General features: G+C 48.0%; 2 protein-coding genes across 2 annotated transcripts; one reads left to right on the forward strand and one right to left on the reverse strand.

Moving 5' to 3' along the window:
• Nucleotides 1-470: 470 nt before the first annotated feature.
• On the forward strand, nucleotides 471-11566 carry NUDT17 (nudix hydrolase 17). Its single transcript, XM_014063109.2, has 8 exons — nucleotides 471-625; nucleotides 2966-3088; nucleotides 3917-4100; nucleotides 5036-5061; nucleotides 6606-6701; nucleotides 7461-7559; nucleotides 9650-9789; nucleotides 10886-11566. The coding sequence occupies exons 1-8, from the start codon at nucleotides 551-553 to the stop codon at nucleotides 11031-11033; spliced, it is 891 nt and encodes a 296-aa protein (XP_013918584.2). The 5' UTR covers nucleotides 471-550; the 3' UTR covers nucleotides 11034-11566.
• Nucleotides 11567-13190: 1624 nt separating this feature from the next.
• PEX11B (peroxisomal biogenesis factor 11 beta) lies at nucleotides 13191-19725 on the reverse strand. Its single transcript, XM_014063108.2, has 4 exons — nucleotides 19554-19725; nucleotides 15918-16033; nucleotides 15444-15645; nucleotides 13191-14365 (listed from the first exon to the last, which is right to left on the reverse strand). The coding sequence occupies exons 1-4, from the start codon at nucleotides 19607-19609 to the stop codon at nucleotides 13987-13989; spliced, it is 753 nt and encodes a 250-aa protein (XP_013918583.1). The 5' UTR covers nucleotides 19610-19725; the 3' UTR covers nucleotides 13191-13986.
• Between the last annotated feature and the right edge of the window lie 107 nt (nucleotides 19726-19832).

A 19832-nucleotide genomic window follows, 5' to 3' on the forward strand; every position in this document is an offset into this window, starting at 1 on the left:
TTCTTCCTATGTTTTAGTCTCCGGTCCCCTCATCGTCTTCATTGCCATGGTCCTGTAGAGTAGTCCTTAAGTGAGCTGTTGTAAGTCGAGAACGACTGACACTTCTAAATGCAGAAACTATGGTCAACGGAGAAGGGGTGGAAAGCACGCAGGACATCGAACGTACAAGCTCGATGTGCCTTAGAGGTCATCTAGCCCAACCCTTTGCTCAAGCAAGCGGCCTTACCCCCCAGGTGTCCATCCCAGGAAATGAGGCTCCAGGAATCAACCTGGGGTCCCCCCCCCCTCCAAAAAAAAAACCAAACCTGGGTAAGTGAACCAATCGGCGGGACCGGCTCCTTTCGCAAAAAGAAAGCCGTCGTGGGCCGCTAGAGGGCGCTCTCCAAACCAGGAGAAAGGCTGTGTAGCGCCTGGGAACGGCCGCTAGAGGGCCACCTCTCTTTCCAGCCCGGCTGTTGCAAGCCGAGATTCCCGCGGGAGGCGAGTCGGAGCGGCGGCTCGTCCTTCCTGCGCCGAAGGGCCCCGATCGGCTCCCCCCCTCCCCGCCAACATGCTGGCCGGCAGGAGGGTGGCGGTGCACGTCTGCAGAAGGGGCGGCTTCCCGCAACGGGCCCGCTTCGAGCAGGTAGCAGGGGCGGGGAGGGCGAGCCCCAAGAGCCCATCAATGGATTAGAACAGTGTTTCTCAACCTTGGCCACTTGAAGATGTCCGGACTTCAACTCCCAGAATTCCCCAGCCAGCGACTGCTGGCTGGGGAATTCTGGGAGTTGAAGTCCGGACATCTTCAAGTGGCCAAGGTTGAGAAACACTGGATTAGAATAATATCACTTTATAACGCCTTGTTTTTTTTAAGATTCAGATTAACAAAAGAGTTGGAAGGCACCTAGGAGGTCATCTAGTCCAACCCCCCCATCCCCCACCCCAAGCGGGAGACCTTACAGCAGAGGTCTTCAAACTTGGCAACCTTTAAGACTTGGGGACTTCAACTCCCAGAGTTGGAAGGGACTTGGGAGGTCATCTAGTCCAACCCCCCCCCCCAAGCGGGAGGCCCCACAGCAGAGGTCTTCAAACTTGGCAACTTTTAAGACTTGGGGACTTCAACTCCCAGAGTTGGAAGGAACTTGGGAGGTCATCTAGTCCACCCCCCCCAAACGGGAGGCCCCACAGCAGAGGTCTTCAAACTTGGCAACTTTTAAGGCTTGGGGACTTCAATTCCCAGAATTCTCCAGCCACTGGCTGGCTGGAGAATTCTGGGAGTTGAAGTCCCCAAGCCTTAAAAGTTGCCAAGTTTGGGGACCCCTGCCCTACACCATTCCCCCTTGGAACAATTAGACACAAAGATAGTTTTTCCCCCCAGTGCCATCACTCTGCTGAACATTTAATTCCCATAGCTCTGACTTAGGCCTGAAGATGTTTACCCATGTAGTAAGGCTGTGCTGCTTTTATCCTCCTTCATCTTGTCATCCTTCCTACTACCTCCTCCTATTGGTATCTATGATTTACCACTTGTTCTATCTTATGATTGAGGGTTGTAACTATGACCCAGATGCTTGTCCAGTCTCTTCTTAAAAACCTCCAGTGATGGAGCACCCACAACTTCTGGTGGCAAGCTGTTCCACTGGCTAATTGTCCTCACTGACAATAGAACAGAACAGAACCGAATATACAATAGAATAAAATGCATAACAGAACAGAACAGAATAGAATAGAATAGAATGGAATAACAGAGTTGGAAGGGACCTTGGAGGTCTTCTAGTCCAACCCCCTACTTAGGCGTGAAACCGTACACCATTTCAGACAAATGAATATCCAACATCTTCTTAAAACCTTCCAGTGTTGGAGCATTTACAACTTCTGGAGGCAAGCTGTTCCACGTGTTAATTGTCCTCACTGACAATAGAACAGAACAGAGTATAGAATAGAATGCAGAACAGAACAGAATAGAATAGAATAACAGAGTTGGAAGGGACCTTGGAGGTCTTCTAGTCCAACCCCCTGCTTAGGCAGGAAACCCTACACCATTTCAGACAAATGAATATCCAATCTCTTCTTAAAAACCTCAGTGTTGGAACATTTATAACTTCTGGAGGCAATTTCTGTTGCACTGGTTAATTGTTCTCACTGTCAGGAAGTTTCTCCTTAGTTGCTTCTCTCCTTGATTAGTTTCCACCCATTGCTTCTTGTCCTGCCCTCAGGTGCTTGGGAGAATAGCTTGACTCCCTCTTCTTTGGGGGCAACCCCTGATATATGCTATGTTGCTTCTCTGCTTCATAAGTATCGATCAGAAGGGACCTCAGAGGCCATCCAGCCCTGCTCAAGGAGGAGACCCAATAGCATTTCAGACAAATGCTTGTCCAATCTCTTTAAAAACTTTAAAAACTTTAAAAGCCTGTCCCCAGTGTGCACATGCGCAAAGCTCCCAGACGAAGGGAAGAGCTAAAGAAGAGGGGTTGACTTGGGAGTAAAGCCACAGGTGGACAGTGAATGGCTCCTCCCAGAGGAAATAAAAGAGGAGCTAAAGGGGAGTGGAGTTTGCAGAAGAGAATTAGTTCGCTTAATTGGTTCGCGACTCTCTGAGACTCCTGGCCAAGTTCTGCAGATGTCGGCCTGGCAGCTCTCCAAGCCAGATAAGGTCTGTGTCCGTAAATCCTCCTTTGAAAGACTTTGCTGGAGGTGAAGGAGCAGAATTCACAGGAAATGAATAAAAGGGGTTTTTGTTGGACAAGGACTCTGCTTCCGGCTCTTGGGAAGCTGATATCGGCCTGGCAGCTTTCCAAGCCAGATAAGGTCTGTATCCGTAAATCCTCCTTTGAAAGACTTTACTGGATGCGAACGAGCAGAATTCACAGGAAATGAATAAAAGGGGTTTTTGTTGGGACAAGAACTCTTGCTTCCGGCTCTTGGGAAGCCTGGGTCAGAAGAGAGGCTGGCTCAGGAATGAGCACATTTTCTCTTTGGCTTCCAGAGCATCGTAGGCCACTACTGTCCGCCCCACGAAGATGCCGTTATCGTACATTGCGCATTAAAACCTCTCCAGTTCCTCGTTTCTGACCGGGAGTTTCCGAGCTCCACGGGACTCCTCTTGAAGGTACGAGGGGGGTTTGTCATGCCTTTGATGGCCCTGAGAATTTTATACAGGTAGTCCTCGACTTACAACAGTTCATTTAGTGACCGCCCAAAGTTACAACGGCACTGAAAAAAGGGACAGTTTTTCACACTTACGACCATTGCAAGCATCCCCCGGGCCGCGCATTTTACATACAGATACTTGTGGCCGCTGACTCACTTTTATGACGGTCGCAATGTCGAGGGGAGGGGGTCACGTGATCCCCTTTTGTGACCTCCTGACAAGCAAAGTCCATGGGGAAGCCGGATTCACTTAACGACCGGGTTGGTAATTTTAACAGTTGCAATGATTCAGTTAACCAACGCGGCAAAAAAAAGCCGTAACTCACTTAACGGATTTCTCACCGAGCAGCATCAACCCTGGGCTGAATTATGGTCGTAAGGCAAGGACGGCCTGTAGTCACTGTGGTTGTAAACCGAGTCACCAACCTGACGGGACTCCATTTTATGACCATTCTCACCATGGCCGTTAAAATATATCACAGGCTGGTCAGGCTGATCCACCTTATCCAATGGTGGGGAAACATCGAGTTGCAAAATGCGATTGTGGGACGGCGCAACAACTGGTTGTAAATGTGAGCCGGTTGACGGGGCCCCCCAGATGTGATCACACGACCACAGGGGTGAAGTGTCAATCATTACTTTGAAAGTGTGTTGCAGTCATTCCCCCCCCCCCCCATTCATCATGACTTTGAACGGTTCTTAAGCGAGCGGTCGTAACTCGAGGCCTCCCTGCATTATGAGTGTGAAATCTTCCACTTCCAGGATCCAGAGTTTCTCTCTTTTCCAGCGTCCCCCCTTCTGCCCCATCAAGCATTTGACCCCAGAGCAAAGGGCTTCCCTCCCCGCAGAGACTCTGCGCCGAGGGGTGGATGTTGGTGTGGCTGTCCTCCTGGAGTCGGCCAGCAGAAAGGTTTTGTTGACCCGTCGGACGAGGACGCTAAGCATCTTCCCCAATACTTGGGTGCCTCCTGGTAAGAAGAACCAAATCCGGGGGGGGGGGGGAAATCGGGTGCGAGAGGATGGGAAGGCCGCAAAGACCCCCGTATCACCAAGGATAGCAATAGCTGATATTCTGCTTCACAGGAAAATATTCTTCCAGCCCCCTCGAAGCGGTTTTACGGAGTCAGCCTCTTGCCCCCCCCAGAAACAATCTGGGTTCTGATTTTACTGACCTCGGAAAGATGGGAGGCTGAGTCAACCTTTAGGAAGAAGGAAGGAGGGAGGGAGGGAAGGGAGGGAGGGAGGGAGGGAGGGAGGTAACAATAACACTTAGACTTATATACTGCTTCACCGTGCTTCACAGCCTTCTCTAAGCGGTTTACAAAGTCAGCCTCTTGCCCCCAACAATCTGGGTCCTCATTTTACCGACTTTGGAAGGATGAATCAACCTTTAGGAAGAAGGAAGGAACGGAGGGAGGGAGGGAGGGAGGGAGGGAGGGAGGGAGGGAGGAAGGTAACAATAACACTTAGACTTATATACTACTTCACCGTGCTTCACAGCCCTCTCTAAGCGGTTTACAAAGTCAGCCTCTTGCCCCCAACAATCTGGGTCCTCATTTTACTGATTTCAGAAGGATGGAAGGATGAGTCAACCTTTAGGAAGAAGGAAGGAAGGAAGGAGGGAGGGAGGGAAGATAGGAAGGTAACAATAACACTTAGACTTATATACCACTTCACAGTGCTTTACAGCCCTCTCTAAGCAGTTTACAAAGTCAGCCTCTTGCCCACAACAATCTGGGTCCTCATTTTACCCACCTCGAAAAGCGGGCAGGATGAGTCGCTGGTCAGGATCGAACTGTTCACTGTGGGCAGAGTTAGCTTGTAATACTGCATTCTAACCACAAGGAGGGTTTTCAGAAGCACCCGGCGAGGGAAGAAACTGGATTTATTTTTCTCCCCCTTGCAGGCGGCCATATTGATCCGGAGGAAGAGGTAAGGCATTTTTTAAAAAATCAAAATCAAAAAGGGGGAATCCAGAGTGAACCAAAGGCCAGAAATGACTTACGGAGCCTTTTGGGGGGGCGGGGCTGGGGAGGGGGGAATCTGGCCAGTATCTTACAAGCTTCTAACCCACCTGCAGTCCTGAAATCCTGATAGGAGGCCTGAAGGGGAAGGGTTCTCTCTTGGCCAAAGATTAAAAAAAGAATAGCTGCGGCCAACTCATACAAATATAGAATAACAGAGTTGGAAGGGACCTTGGAGGTCATCTAGCCCAACCCCCCACCCAAGCAGGAGTCCCTACACCAGATGGCAGTTCAATCTCTTCTTGAAAGCCTCCAGGGATAAAGCTCCCACAACTTCTGTTCCATGGGTTAATTGTTCTCCCTGTCAGAAAATTCCCCCTTATTTCCAGGTTGAATCTCTCCTTGGTCAGTTCCCATCCATTCTTCCTTCTCTGGCGAATAGCTTGACCCCCTTCCTCCTCTCTGGGGCAGCCCCTCAAATATTGGAAGATGCTCTCCTGTCTCCCCCGGTCCTTCTCTTCACTAGACTAGCCAGGCCCAGTTCCTGCAACCGTTCATCATAGGTTTTAGCCTCCAGGCCTTTGAGCATCTTAGATAGATTCAGATTAGTAGAGTTGGAAGTTGGAGGTCATCTAGTCCAAAACCCTGTCCAAGCAGGAGACCCTACACCATTCCTGACAGAGGGCAGTCCAGTCTCTTCTCGAAAGCCTCCAGGGATGAAGCTCCCACAACTTCCGAAGGCAACTTCTGTTCCATAGTGAATATATATAGATATAAAACCCTGCTATATATTTATTTATATATATATTTATTTATTTATTTATCAGCACAAATGCAACACACAAACACACACACACACACATATATATATATATTGTTGTATTTGTGCTGATAAATAAAAAATCTGATATATGTTTGTGTGTGTGTGTGTGTGTGTGTATGAATTACAACCCCCGGTATGTAGACCATCCATTAATATTGGGTTTCTGTCTGGATGGTCTCTTGTGACGAGCCGATGGACAGAGAATGGAAGTAGTGAACTTCCTCCCATATTTGGGCATACCGAGGGTTGTAACTCTAAATAGATACCTTTCACCCCGGCTCAGCTGATAAGGAGTCGAACTCTGTGGCTTAATGGTTAACACATCTGCCTAAGATGCAATACAGCATAGGTTCGAATCCCAGTAAGGGTATGGCTAGCTGATGAGAGCTAAATAGCTTGAAATAGATCTATACTAGTCTCCCTTTATTTATTTATCAGCACTAATACAACACACACTCACACACACACACACCATATATATATTGCCCTTGCTTCTCTGTATCCTGACAATGCACTGCATTCCAAACATTTATGCATGAAATAATAAAACTTTTTAAAACAGGATTCCAAGTGGATCAGAAGACGGATCCCCGGCCTGTGGCCAGAGACCCTCTTCTGAGCTGCAGCTGCCCCGATTGCCCACCGATTTCAAGACCTGCCTCTTCTCCCCACCCTTCTTCCTTTCTCAGCTCCTGGATGCTGGGCTGCGGGAGGTTCAGGAAGAGACCGGCTTGCAGTTGAAGGATGGGGGGCAATTCTCCTGGCAATTGCTGGCCCTATGGGAGGTAAGAGGACCCCCAAGAGGGGTCTTGGGATGGCTCAGGTGTGGGTCACATCAGGTGAGGTTCTTGGGATGGGGGAGGTCAAGTCAGGTAAGGGTCATTGGGAAGTGAAGTGCTGGTTTGGGGGAGGGGTTTGCGTGGGTTGATTGAAGGTCGGTGAATTCTGAGGGTTTCATAGGCTGGTTGTAGGTCGATGGACGTAGTGGGTCAGGGGCTAAGACGCTGAGCTTGTCGATCACAAAGGTCAGCAGTTTGGCGGTTCGAATCCCCAGCGCCGCGTAACGGAGTGAGCTCCCGTGACTTGTCCCAGCTTCTGCCAACTTAGCAGTTTGAAAGCAGGTAAAAAATGCAGATAGAAAAATAGGAACCACCTTTGGTGGGAAGGGAACAGCGTTCTATGCACCTTCGGTGTTGAGTCATGCTGGCCACATGACCCCGGAGACATCTTCGGACAGCGCTGGCTCTTCGGCTTTGAAACAGAGATGAGCAGCGCCCCCTAGAGTCGGGAACGACTGGCACAGATGCCCGAGGGGAACCTTTAGCTTGACCTTTAGGTCAATGTGCCTGTTGATGGAATTGCTTGTGAAGCGCCAGGCGTCGAGGGTTCTTCTCTTCCTCCAATCAAATTGGGTCTTGTATTGTTGCGCAACAAAATGTTTGGAAACCGACCCACAAGAACCTCCCCCCTCCTCCTCCCCCCGAGCTGCAATTATTTGCCACCTTTGCAATCCCATCTGACCTTGTCTTGTCGTCCCCCTGCAGTCTGTGTACCCTCCGCGGCTGAGCCAGGGGTTGCCCCAGCGCCATCACATCGTGGTCTTCCTGCACCTGGCCTTGGGCGAGAGCCACCAGGAGCTCCAGGTGAGTGGGGCACGCTGGCCACGTGCCAATCGTGAGGGGTCTGCCGCAGAAGAGTCTTCTTGCTCTTAGTAGCAACAGCACTTAGACTTATATCCCACTTCATAGTCCTTTTACAGCCTTCTCTAAGCGGTTTGCAGAGTCAGCCTCTTACCCCCAACAATCTGGGTCCTCATTTTACCAACCTCCGAAGGACAGAAGGCTGAGTCAACCTTAAGCCGAACAGGATCAAACTGCTGGCGGTGGGCATAGTTAGCCAGCAATACTGCATTCTAACAGGAAGGGAAGGAGGAAAGGAAGAGAACAGAAGGGAGGGAGGGAGGGAAGGAAGGAAAGAAGGAAGGAAGGAAGGAAGGAAGGAAGGAAGGAAGGAAGGAAGGAAGGAAGGAAGGAAGGAAGGAAGGAAGGAAGGAAGGGCACTTAGACTTATATCCCGCTTCACAATATTTCACAATGTGAATAATGTTTAACCCTCTCTAAACGGTTTACAGAGTCAGCCTTTTCCCCCCCAACAATCTGGGTCCTCATTTTACCCACCTCGGAAGGACAGAAAGCTGAGTCAACCTTAAGCCGAACAGGATCGAACTGCTGGCGGTGGGCAGAGTTAGCCAGCAATACTGCATTCTAACAGGAAGGGAGGGAGGAAAAGGAAGAGAACGGAAGGGAGGGAGGGAGGGAGGGAGGGAAGGAAGGAAGGAAGGAAGGAAGGAAGGAATAACACTTAGACATATCCTGTTTCACAGTGCTTTTCCAGCCCTCTCTAAGTGGTTTACAGAGTCATCCTCTTGCCCCCAACAATCTGGATCCTCATTTTACCCACCTAGGAAGGACGGAAGGCTGAGTCAATCTTGAGCTGGTCAGGATCGAACTGCTGGCAGTGGGCAGAGTTAGCCAGCAATACTGCATTCTAACAGGGAGGGAGGGAGGAAAGGAAGAAAGGAAGGGAAGGAAGAAAGGGAAAAATAGCACTTAGACTTATATCCCACTTCGTGGTACTTTACAGCCTCTCTAAGTGGTTTGCAGAGTCAGCCTCTTGCCCCCCAACAATCTGGGTCCTCATTTTACCAACCTCCGAAGGACAGAAGGTTGAATCAGCCTTGACAAACTCCTGACTATGGGCAGAGTAGCCTGCAATACTGCATTCTAACCACTGGGGGGTGGGGGAGGAAGGAAAGGAAGGAGGGTTCCTAAAATTACAATTTATGAAGAGAGCCATGTTGGCCCATCTGGGAAAACCCGGATTTGAAAGCTTCCCCACCCAGTTGAAAGCTCAAGATCCTGCCCCTACACCCACAAGTCCATCCCATGGTCCCATCTTCCAGTGTCACCAAGACAGATTCTTCCCGTCCCGTTTCCGGCCAGGTGCAGAGACAAAGGATGACCTTGGCTTTCTAAGAAGAATGTTGTTATGGCTACATAGCATCCAACTTCCCATTTTCCCACAGTAGAAAGAGCGGCAGGCCTGAAGCCCAAAAAGAAAAGATGGGTTGAGGTCTGACAACATGGGAATCCAGGTCCCTTTTCCCTCATCTGTGATATCCCCATATTGTTACCGGTTTATCCATTTCGCAACTGCAGTGCAGATGTGTGGATGGGGGGGGGTGAGGGAAGCCCGTGACCCGTCAAAACCGCGGTCCACAAAAGCGCGATCGACGAAAGCGCGCATTTGACGTCATCACAGCGCGACGCAAAAAATTAAAAATTGAAATAAAAATAAAATTAAAGCAAGCCGATTCACATAAAGGTAAGGGTTAGGGTTAGGGTTAGGGTTAGGGTTAGGTTTAGAGCGTTAGGGTTACGTTTAGCGTTAGGTTAAAGGTTAGCGTTAGGTTTAGCATTAGGTTAACGGTTAGGTTTAGGGTTAGATTTAGGGTTAGGCTAAGGGTTAGGGTTAGGTTTAGGGTTAGGTTTGGGGGGGTTAGGGTAAGGTTTTCGCTTTATTTTTACATTTTTCGATCACAGCGCGATGTTTTCGTCATGCTGTGATGACGTCAAATGCGCGCTTTCGTCGACTGCGATTTTGTCGTCCGCGATTTTGTGGTGGAACCAGGGAAGCCTGCCTCAGTTGCATATTGATCCAGATCTTTTGCCAGGCCAGGCTGAAACCCAATGAAGCTGAGGTCGCTGCTGTCGCTTGGCTGGACCGCTCCACCCTAGCATCCATTGCGGCGATGGAGGATGGAGCAGAAGGGGAGACCCCAGGGGTGGGCAGGGAAGCCCCACCCACCGTCAGGTAGGTGGCAGGGAAGAGCATCCCGGCGTTCTGACCCAGCTCCCCAAGCACAACAAAAACCCTCTGAAGTGAACTCCAAAGATTCCTTTATTAGGAACGCCGGCAGCCCCGGCAAAATGTTTCTCTCTCACCGCAGGCTAACAAGTCCATCCGGCAGGGAGATGAATAGTCGTCTGCCACATCTATTCATCTTCGCCCCCTGTCTTTCATCCCCAGAGCGCGGGTGGGACTTTGCTAGCAGCGGTGGTTCTTCTGTCCCAAGGACTGGCCCATAGATTTCCACTGCTCTCCTCTCCTCTGTCACTTCTATTCATCTTCGCCCCCTGCCTTTTATCCCCAGAGCTCAGGTGGGGCTTTGCTAGCAGCAGTGGCCCTTCTGTCCCAAGGACCGGCCCATAGATTTCCACTGCTCTCCTCTCCTCTGTCACTTCTATTCATCTTCGCCCCCTGCCTTTTATCCCCAGAGCTCGGCTGGGGCTTTGCTAGCAGCAGTGGCTCTTCCGTCCCAAGGACCGGCCCATAGATTTCCTCTGTTCTCCTCTCCTCTGTCACATCTATTCATCCCCGCCCCCTGCCTTTTATCCCCAGAGCTCGGGTGGGGCTTGCTAGCAGCGATGGCTCTTCTGTCCCAAGGACCGGCCCATAGATTTCCATTGCTCTCCTCTCCTCTGCCTATCAGCTATCAGGCACTGGTCCCAGCTGTTCCTCCTCTTCCTCATCAGCCACCTCCAGACCTGGAGGTTGTTGACTCTGCATCTGAGTGCTGATGGACAGCCCAGGCTCTGCTTCTTTCTGTCTGTCTGTCTCTCCCCTCTGTGTGTCTCTCTCTCTGTGTTTCCCTGTCTGTGTCTCTTTCTCTGTCTCTCTCTCTCCCTCCTCCCCCCTCGGAGCTCTCAGGTTGCCTTGATGCTGACCCTGACTCCCACAACACTGAGACCTCTGTTGAATTAACAGCTTCTTACTCCTCGTTTGAACAAATGTGGACGGGTCTCTTTTTGTCTTAGCAAGATATTTGGGGTGGAGGAGATGAGGGGCAGATTGCTCCCCTTCCCCACCTATAAAGATCTTCTGGCATCTCGTTTTTCATTTTGAGCAGCATCATCGAACTGGAGAAGGGCTCGGCCAAGACCCTGGTGATCCCCACTGCCGCCTTCCTGCCCACGGCACAAGGGGAAAACGTGGAGCGTGTCAGCACCGGGACCAGGTACGCCCTCTGGCAGTGGCTGAACAAGTCCTCCTTCTGAGCGGTCGAGGATGCTCAAACACCTGGAAAGTAGGAGGATCAATCCCTGGGAAGCACTCCCCGGTCCAGCCGATGCCTCTTGTTAACTTGGCAATATTTGGCTCCAACGAACAAAAAAATCTTGGTTTTTGTTTTGGAGACCAGAAACTGTTCCAGTCATTGTTCAGTTGCCAAAAGATAACAACTCTTATTTAGCCTTTCCCATTACAGTTACTCCTGTGTCAACTTGCAAATCAACTCTGGCCTGAGTTGCCATAGGCAAGGGGGATGAAACCGATGGCAGCCACAAACAGAAGCACATCCCAGACATATCTCTCTCAAGGCTGTCTCCCAGAGTTACCCACAGCGGCCAGAGGGGAGTGATCTCTACAACCCACAAAATTTCTCCAGTTGGGGAATGTGATTAATGACACACCCTGGGGGCTAGGAGGAGAAAAAGGGTCATAATTGGGCCATAAATTATGTGGGGTCAGAGTTGCCTTCACTTGGAACATGCCATGAAGTTCCTAATAAAATGACTGGGTTTCTTTTGAAGCTTGGCTTGAGGCTCATGATTTAATTAGGGTATCTGTCGGAAACGCTGACTCTCAACTGTTCATTTAGCAATAGCAATAGCAGTTAGACTTATATACCGCTTCATAGGGCTTTCAGTCCTCTCTAAGCGGTTTACAGAGTCAGCATATTGCTCCCAACAACAATCCGGGTCCTCATTTTACCCACCTCGGAAGGATGGAAGGCTGAGTCAACCTTGAGCCGGTGAGATTTGAACAGCCGAACTGCAGAACTGCAGTCAGCTGAAGTAGCCTGCAGTGCTGCATTTAACCATCGCGCCACCTTGGCTCTTTAGTGACGGCTGAGTTACAAAGGCACTGAAAAAAGGGATGTGGCCCTTTTTCACACTTAACAACCGTGGCAGCATCTCCACGATCAAAGGTCAGAGGTTTAGCAACTGTTAAGGGCTGTAAAGCACATGAAGCCCGCTGCTCGCACAAATGAAGCTTTGCGCGCACGCGTGCCCGCCACTCACTCAAAGGGAGCTACATGCGCTCACCTCCTACTTGAACAGCCCGGTTCTGAAGGGGCCACAGTCTGGGGTTAGGAGACTCCTGATTTAGGAGCAATTAAAAGCGATTTTATCATTTGAGTTTCTTTAGGTCATTTTGTGAAAATAGATTCACTTCTCATTCATCTTCAAAAGACAATTGTGAAAATCTGCCTTACAAAAAACATGGATCAAATTTTATACACCCCCCTAACCAAATATGAGTAGTCCTCGACATATGACCACAATTGGGGCCAAAATGTACGGTGCTAAGTGCGACATTTGTGGAGTGAATTTTGCCCCATTTTACGACCTTCCCTGCCACAGTTGCTAAGTGAAACGGTGCACATCTTAATTTAGTGACACAGTCGTTAAGTGAATCTGGCTTCCCTCATTGACTTAGCTTGTCAGAAGGTCGCAAAAGAGGATCACGTGACCCGGGGCACTGCAACCGTCATCAATGTGAGTCAGTTGCCAAATGTCTGAATTTTGATCACAGGGCCAGCGGGGGAATGCTGCAACGGTCATAAAGTGTGAAAAACGGTCATAAGCCACTTATTTCAGTGATGATGTAACTTTGGTCACTAAACGAGCTGTTGTAAGTCGAGGCCTGCCTGTATCCTACAAAGTATGTTGGTGAAGATTTTCACCCATCCAGGTAAAGTTGTCAGGAAGTGGAGCCATGACAACTCGACTTATCTTCTTGTGACCAACATATCATAAAAACAAAATCTGTAAGGGGGGAAAAAAGTGACGCAGTAGCTCAGGGGCTAAGATGCGGAGCTTGTCGATCCGAAAGGTCGGTGGCTCAAATCCCTAGCGCCGCATAACGGAGTGAGCTCCCGTTCCTTGTCCCAGCTTCTGCCAACCGAGCAGTTCGAAAGCAGGTAAAAAATGCAAGTAGAAAAATAGGCACCACCTTTGGTGGGAAGGAAACAGTGTTCCGTGCGCCTTCGGTGTTGAGTCATGCAGGCCACATGGCCATGGAGACGTCTTCGGACAGCACTGGCTCTTGGGCTTTGAAACGGAGATGAGCAATGCCCCCTAGAGTCGGGAACGACTAGCACAGATGTGCGAGGGGAACCTTTACCTTTTATGAGAAAAAAATGGGTTGCCTTTAACTCTTAACTACTTAGATTTCAGTGGTCACCTTTATTTAAAAACATTTTTCTTTTTTGAACAAGGAAAATAATTCAAGGTGAGTAAACAGTGGCATAGATCCCCAAATTGACCTGCAAGTCAGATCCCCCCATTAACAAGTGTGAGTCAGCCTAGTGTCCAAACCAGTGTTTCTCAACCTTGGCAACTTGAAGATGTCCGGACTTCAACTCCCAGAATTCCCCAGCCAGCTGGCTGGGGAATTCTGGAAGTTGAAGTCCGGACATCTTCAAGTTGCCAAGGTTGAGAAACACTGGTCCAAACATTGTTCACATTCTCAAGACCTCTGTTCACTCCCAACTATTAAAAGCCGAAAGGCCCTGAACACAAGGAACAAACTGGTTTTTTAACCACTCAATCTCTAAGTAAGAAGCAACAAAACTTTGTCATAGCTGTCAGGGAGATCATCATTCACCTACAACGTGGCTAGTGTAGTTTTCATTTATTCGTTTCTTCCTAAATAAATAAGACACGGAAAGACTGAAACTCTAGTTATCCCCGGCCTGATAACCCCAAATACTAACGGCTCCCCACAAGGTCCATTACCAGAGTTGCTTCTCCACCTCCTGGGCTCAAAGAGTGACAAAAGAAGAGTCCCCCCCTCCCCGCATCTCCCCCCCCCCAAAGTTCAGAGGAACCTCCACATCTCAAGCAGCGCCTGCCTGGCTGAGAATTAGCACCCCCAAGCTAGTTTCCGGAGGTGGGAATTTAGGAGAGGAAGCGGCTCAGCTTAGCCAGCCCTCTCGGCCACCGTTCAAGGTTTCAGCTTCAGCCACGGGTGGAGGATGGCGAGGATGGAAAGGATGGACGAGGTCAGGCCGCAGAGCCCCACGAAGCCCGAGCTGGTCTTGTACATGCCCAGTTTGTCCAAAGGGATGAAAATGTCACAGGCGTTTTTCATCAGGTCCAGGAGGAGGGGAGGGTTGTTGCGAAGCACCTGCGCCAGGAGAGCGAGCTGCAGCTTCAGCTTCAGGGCCAGCTGCTGGAAGCGATGGTTGGGGTCCTCCCCCGGGCTGGACGGGCCGTTTCTGCAGCTTCCTTTCTGAGATTTCGAGTTGGTCTCACGCTCCATCAGGAGACGGATCTCGTAGGCATCCCGGCTCAAGTTCATAATCAGCGCGAAGAGGTAATATCTGGGGGGGTGGGAGGGGGAAGCGCAGAGAGTGAAAAATCCTGAAATCCTAGGTGGATTTTTTTTCTCCCAAAGTCAACCTAATATTTTAAAATCCTCACATAAAATGACCAAGGCTAATTGTTAAGCTAAATGTTTTCTATGTGAAAACTGACATTGAGTATCTACGTAATTTACAGTAAAATAGGCTAATAGATGAAAGAGGAAAGATTTAATTTGGCTTAAATCTGAAAGGGTACTTCGTGATATTGTTTGGATACTAAGAAGAAAATAGGTTTATGATGAAAAAATGGGGGCGGAAACCCTGTTAATTTAGTCAAATTGGTATTATGGATGGGGCTTAATTGAAGAACAAAAGAATAGAAGAACAGGAATAGAAGAAAAAGAAACTAAAAATGAAAAAAATAATAATTGGATGGTTTCATTAGGGTAAAATGGATGAAAAGAGGAATAATGACATAATCTGAAGGGCCGATTAATGATATTATTTATGCAATAAGAAGAATATAAGTTTAAAATGGAAAATATGGAAAGAGAATAATAGAGCTGAAATTGGAAATAGATTTATGATGTAAAATGGATTATGTACAAAAGAGGATGTGAGAGGAAAAAACCTGGACAACCCTTTGTTCATAAATATGTTAGTTGTATTTAGAAAAACAATAACTTTATTATAATAAAAAATTACCAAGGCCTCTTTTATGTGTTATAATACTGTGGGAGTAAGATACCCGTAACACCGCTTGGGGTGTGTGCTCTGTTAAGATACAGCCTGCTGTGCCTTCAAATGGCTTCTACCGTACTGCCGTAAAATGGCTTCTACTGTACAGCACAGTGGAGTTGCCATGGTAACGGCTTCACAGTACTCCACAAGGGGGCTCCCTCTGGTAAGCGGGAAAATCCAAAATCAGAAACATTACATTTGGTCCAGACCTATAAATAAATACCCCGGCAACACCAAGTTATAAGCTTTTGTGTTCTCAGGATTAGCCGTTCCCTCCACGACCCAGAGCCCTCAAGCAGAGGACAAATCTCTCTGGGAGGGAGGTGGAGAGGGAGAGAGGGGTGTGGCACCTTACCTGAATGACCGCTGGCTCCACTTCTCATGGTCCATGTGCGGGACGAGGCCCGATTTCCCCGCCCACAGGATGTTGTCGCAGGCGAAGTACATGGCTCGATTTAAATGGCTCACGGTGATGCAGAAACGGAGGACAATATCGGACAGGTGGATGGCTCTTTTGGCCGCCTCCAGAGCATCCGCAGAGTTCCCCAGCCGGAATACTGGAAAGGAAGGACGGAGTCACGGATGGGCACAAACCCCTCTGGCTTATTTCCACCACTCGCCAATGGGGCACTTCTTGAAATATACTGGGTGGATTGGCAAGCAATTGCTTTTTTTTTTGTTATTCTAATCAATTTTCTTTTGATAATTTCATTATTTGTATTATAATTTCAATTCTCACTCCCCTTCCGCCCACCTTCTTGCCCTGCCAGTGCCAAAATGCCCGCTGTACCTCTGTCCTCCCGCCCCAATCAACCCCCTTCACACTTACGCTTGCGTCCCAAACTCAGATGAGCCTCCAGCTGCTTGATCCTAGCGAGGAAATCGGGCCCAGCTCCATTCTTCTGCAGGGCGTAGCCCAGTAGGGTGCAGGCATATTGGGCAGCTCTAGGCAGAATACAGGGGGAAAAACCAGTAAAGAGACCCAACCAAGATTTGTCAGCTAAAGCGGGGGTCTCCAACCTTTCGGACCTCAGGGACCACTAAATTCATAATTTTAAATGCCGCGCACCAGTAATACGGTCTGCCTAATGACCGGCTGGGCATAGCTAGGTGGGCATGTGACTGGGTGGGCATGGCCAACTCAATGTCACTCACATCGAGGAGTGCCTCGCCAACCTCTGCTCGCCCCTCACCTCCCAGTCACTCCTCGCCTGAGCCCACCCCGGCTCCTTAGGGTCCCAACAGGAAGCCGTTGCTGGAGCTAAGCAGCCACCAGGAGAAAGAGTTGGCAAAACAGCTCAGTTCAAATTGTATCTGACCGAGAACTACCAGCATAGGCTTTCCAAGCAGAGGGAAGACCTGCGGAAGTGCAAGGCCAGGTCCCGGCGCCTGGAGGCTCAGTGGGCTGAGATGGTCAGCCAGTTCCAGGCCGTGATGCAGTCCCACTGGAACGAGGCCCTCCGGCTCTTCGCCACCAGCGAAGCTTTCCTCTCGCCTTCGCCCAAAGCCCCCCACCAGGAGGCTGAAGCAGACCCCAAGTTGGGATTTCTGCCCCCATCCGACCTGTACAAAAAGACCCTGAAGGGGGAGACTCTCTGCAGCAACACAAGCATTCATTGCACGTATCCCTCCCAGGGGCTGTAGTTTGAGGATCCCTGATTTAGTGCAATATAAAATATGCAAATAATTTTTCTGCAGACCACCAAAATTTTCTCACGGACCACCAGTGGGTGACTGCTGCTTCAAGGAATTCTATTGACTTTGGATGAAATTTTTGCTTCCTCAATTTACTGCAGTGGTTATATAATTGCAACTGAAGCATGTCTTGACAAGCTCAATAAGAACGGATACTTCACTTGCGTCAAGGAAACCTGTGATCTTTCCTCTTTTACTAAACTCCCATTTCTGAAACCAAATCAACATTGTATTTCCATCCAAAATTTAAAAAAAAAAGTTTGAAAACTGAAATCACTAACCATTTATGTATGGAAACAAAAAAAAATGATATATATCTGATAATGGAACATCAATTATAGCAAATGTTGAAAGACTTGTAAACTGTTTTCATCATATTTAAAACTGAAAACTATTTAGCCCCCCCCCCCCCCAAATTTGATTTTATTGGATGCACCAAAGAATGTTCTTAAAGGATGGGTGTCAGATTTTCTTAGTGGCAATATAAAAAAATTGAGGGGGTGTCCTTTTGGAACTATATAAATCGGAACAATATTTTAATAAATGTATAAATAGATTTATAGGGAAATCTTTTATATTTTGTTGCCGTTGTAAATTTATAATTTCTTTCCCATAATTTACCCCATTTTTCTAACTATATTATGGCCAAAATTTATTCCCCAGCTAATCATTGTCTCCTTTACCATCTCTTCCTCCATTTTATATCTTAAAAGAAAATTATATAATCTAGTAATCATTTTTCCTCCTGTTCCTAATAATATTTTATCTAATTCCATTCCATGTTCTCGATCTTTTTTAAATCTTGTTTTAATTTGTAAATAGGGCCACCATTCCATATTTATTCCTTGAGTTTTCAGATCTTGTACTGATTTTAGTTCTCCTTTTTCATCTAAGAGTTCTGCATAACTTACCATTTTGCTAAGATCTATAGTATTTGGATATGTCATTGCCTCCATCGTTGATAACTAGATTGGGATTTTCATGTAATGGGTTTTTTCCCCCCAGACCTTAAATAGGGCATCCTTTACTATGTGTCTTTGGAAGTAGGAATGAAATGTATTCTTTCCCTCCCAGAAATATAGAATCTGAGTTTTGTTCAAGAACTTAAGTTGCATAGAGTATGTGCAATTCAGTGGTGGGTTGCTCCCAGATTGTGCGAGCCGGGCGCTTCTCCACATGTGCAGAAGCAGCGCGAGCGAGCAAACTGGTAGTAAAAAATTTGGAAACCCACCTCAATTGCTAAAAGAATTATTCTGAAAAATTGGACAAATATGATTCTAGATATTAAACAATCAGTCATGTGTAGTATGGAAAAAGCAATTTTGGAAAAAGCAATTTTCCTAATTAAGACATGGCATAATAGATTTGCCTTTCACGTACCTGCCACAATATATGACTAATAATGGAAGGAAAATTCAGCATATGGCTTGCTTACATTCTATTTTAAATTCTCTTATTCTCTTGCCCTCTGTGCACATAAGTAAACAATATCACCTCTGCGGAAAGGAGAAAATTAAGGACCCACTTTTAGGAACGAAATGCAGCATTTTTGCTATCATCTCTGAGCATAAGGTTTGACGGCCTCATTACTGATCCTTATGCTGTCTTCATTGCCTCAGTTTCCAATTAATCACAGACACCCAAAGTTTTTCCAAGGCAGCCACCCAAAAGCTCTCTTTGAAGAAGCAACAGAGTGTGAATGGGGCAAGAGGTAAACATTTAGATGACGTAGTTAAGAGCACCACCTTTTTCACCCATGGGGTGAGGACAGCAACAACCTCAAGAGGAAAAATGAGAAAGCAAGTGCCAGAATTATGACCGCGCCCTAGTTATCTGCAAGCCCATATTTGCCATGAAAAGTGGGGCAACTGCTTTAAAGTAGTTTGGTAACGAAACTTCTGCAGAAAAACAGCCAAATTCACCCCAAAGTTCAGTCTTGAGCTACAAATATTCTTTTATTTGATACCTGCTGAGATGAATTCAACTTAAACCCAATGCTTTCCATGGATTTTAAAACTACAGGTAGTCCTCGACATACAACAGTTCATTTAGTGACCATTCAAAGTTACAATGGCTTATGACCATTTTTCACACTTACGACCGCTTTAGCACCCCCATAGTCATGTAATCAAAATTCAGACAGTTGGAAGCTAATTCATATTTATGACGGTTGCAGCAACCTGACTTACAACAGTTGTTTAGTGACCGTTATGAAAGTTATGACGGCACTGAAAAAAGAGATTTATGACCATTTTTCACACTTACAACCATTGGAGCATCTGTATGGTCACACCATCAAAACTCAGACAGTTGGAAACTGACTCATATTTATGACGGTTGCAGTGTCCCAGCTTACAATTCATTTAGGGACTGTCCGAAATTTCAGTGGCACTGAAAAAAGGGACTTACGTCTGTTGTTTCACACTCATGACCATAGCAGCATCCCCCTGGTCACGTGATCATGTCAGACGCTCGACAACTGACTTATATTTATGGCGGTCACAGTCTGAGGATCACGGGTTTCCATTTTGTGACCTCCTGGCAAGCAAAGTCAATGGGGAAAGCCGGATTCACTTAATAAACGTGTTGCTAAGTTAACGACTGCAGTGATTCACTTAACACCCGTGGCAAGGAAGGTCTTAAAACGGGGCAAAGCTCACTCCAACGTCTCCCTGAATAGAAATGTTGGGGTCTAAGGCGGTCGTAAGTCGAGGACTCCCTCCAAATTCCTCCCCGGGGTTGTCACCCACCGCCCTTTGTTCGTGCAAACCTGAACACCCGCTCCTTGGCTTGGCTTTGGGCGCTGAAGCGGACCCAGGAATCCATGGCGGAGGCCGAGGGGCGGGAAAGGCTGGACCGAACCGGGCAGCCTCAGCCTGAACCCTCGCCCGACTGTCGGGCCCTCGCAGGACAGGTAAACACCTCCAGTTCCGCCTCCGTTACGGGAGCGCGTGTGGGTCAAATTTATCTGAGGCTTCCGATTGGCTCCCGCTGATGAAAGATGTGACGTAAGGCCAGGAGCGTCCGCCTGCTTCTGTCCTCGATCTCC

Source organism: Thamnophis sirtalis, unplaced genomic scaffold, assembly GCF_051295495.1.
Source record: "Thamnophis sirtalis isolate CommonGarterSnake01/CBP01778 unplaced genomic scaffold, rThaSir2_p1.2 scaffold_2, whole genome shotgun sequence".
NCBI lineage: Eukaryota > Metazoa > Chordata > Lepidosauria > Squamata > Natricidae > Thamnophis > Thamnophis sirtalis.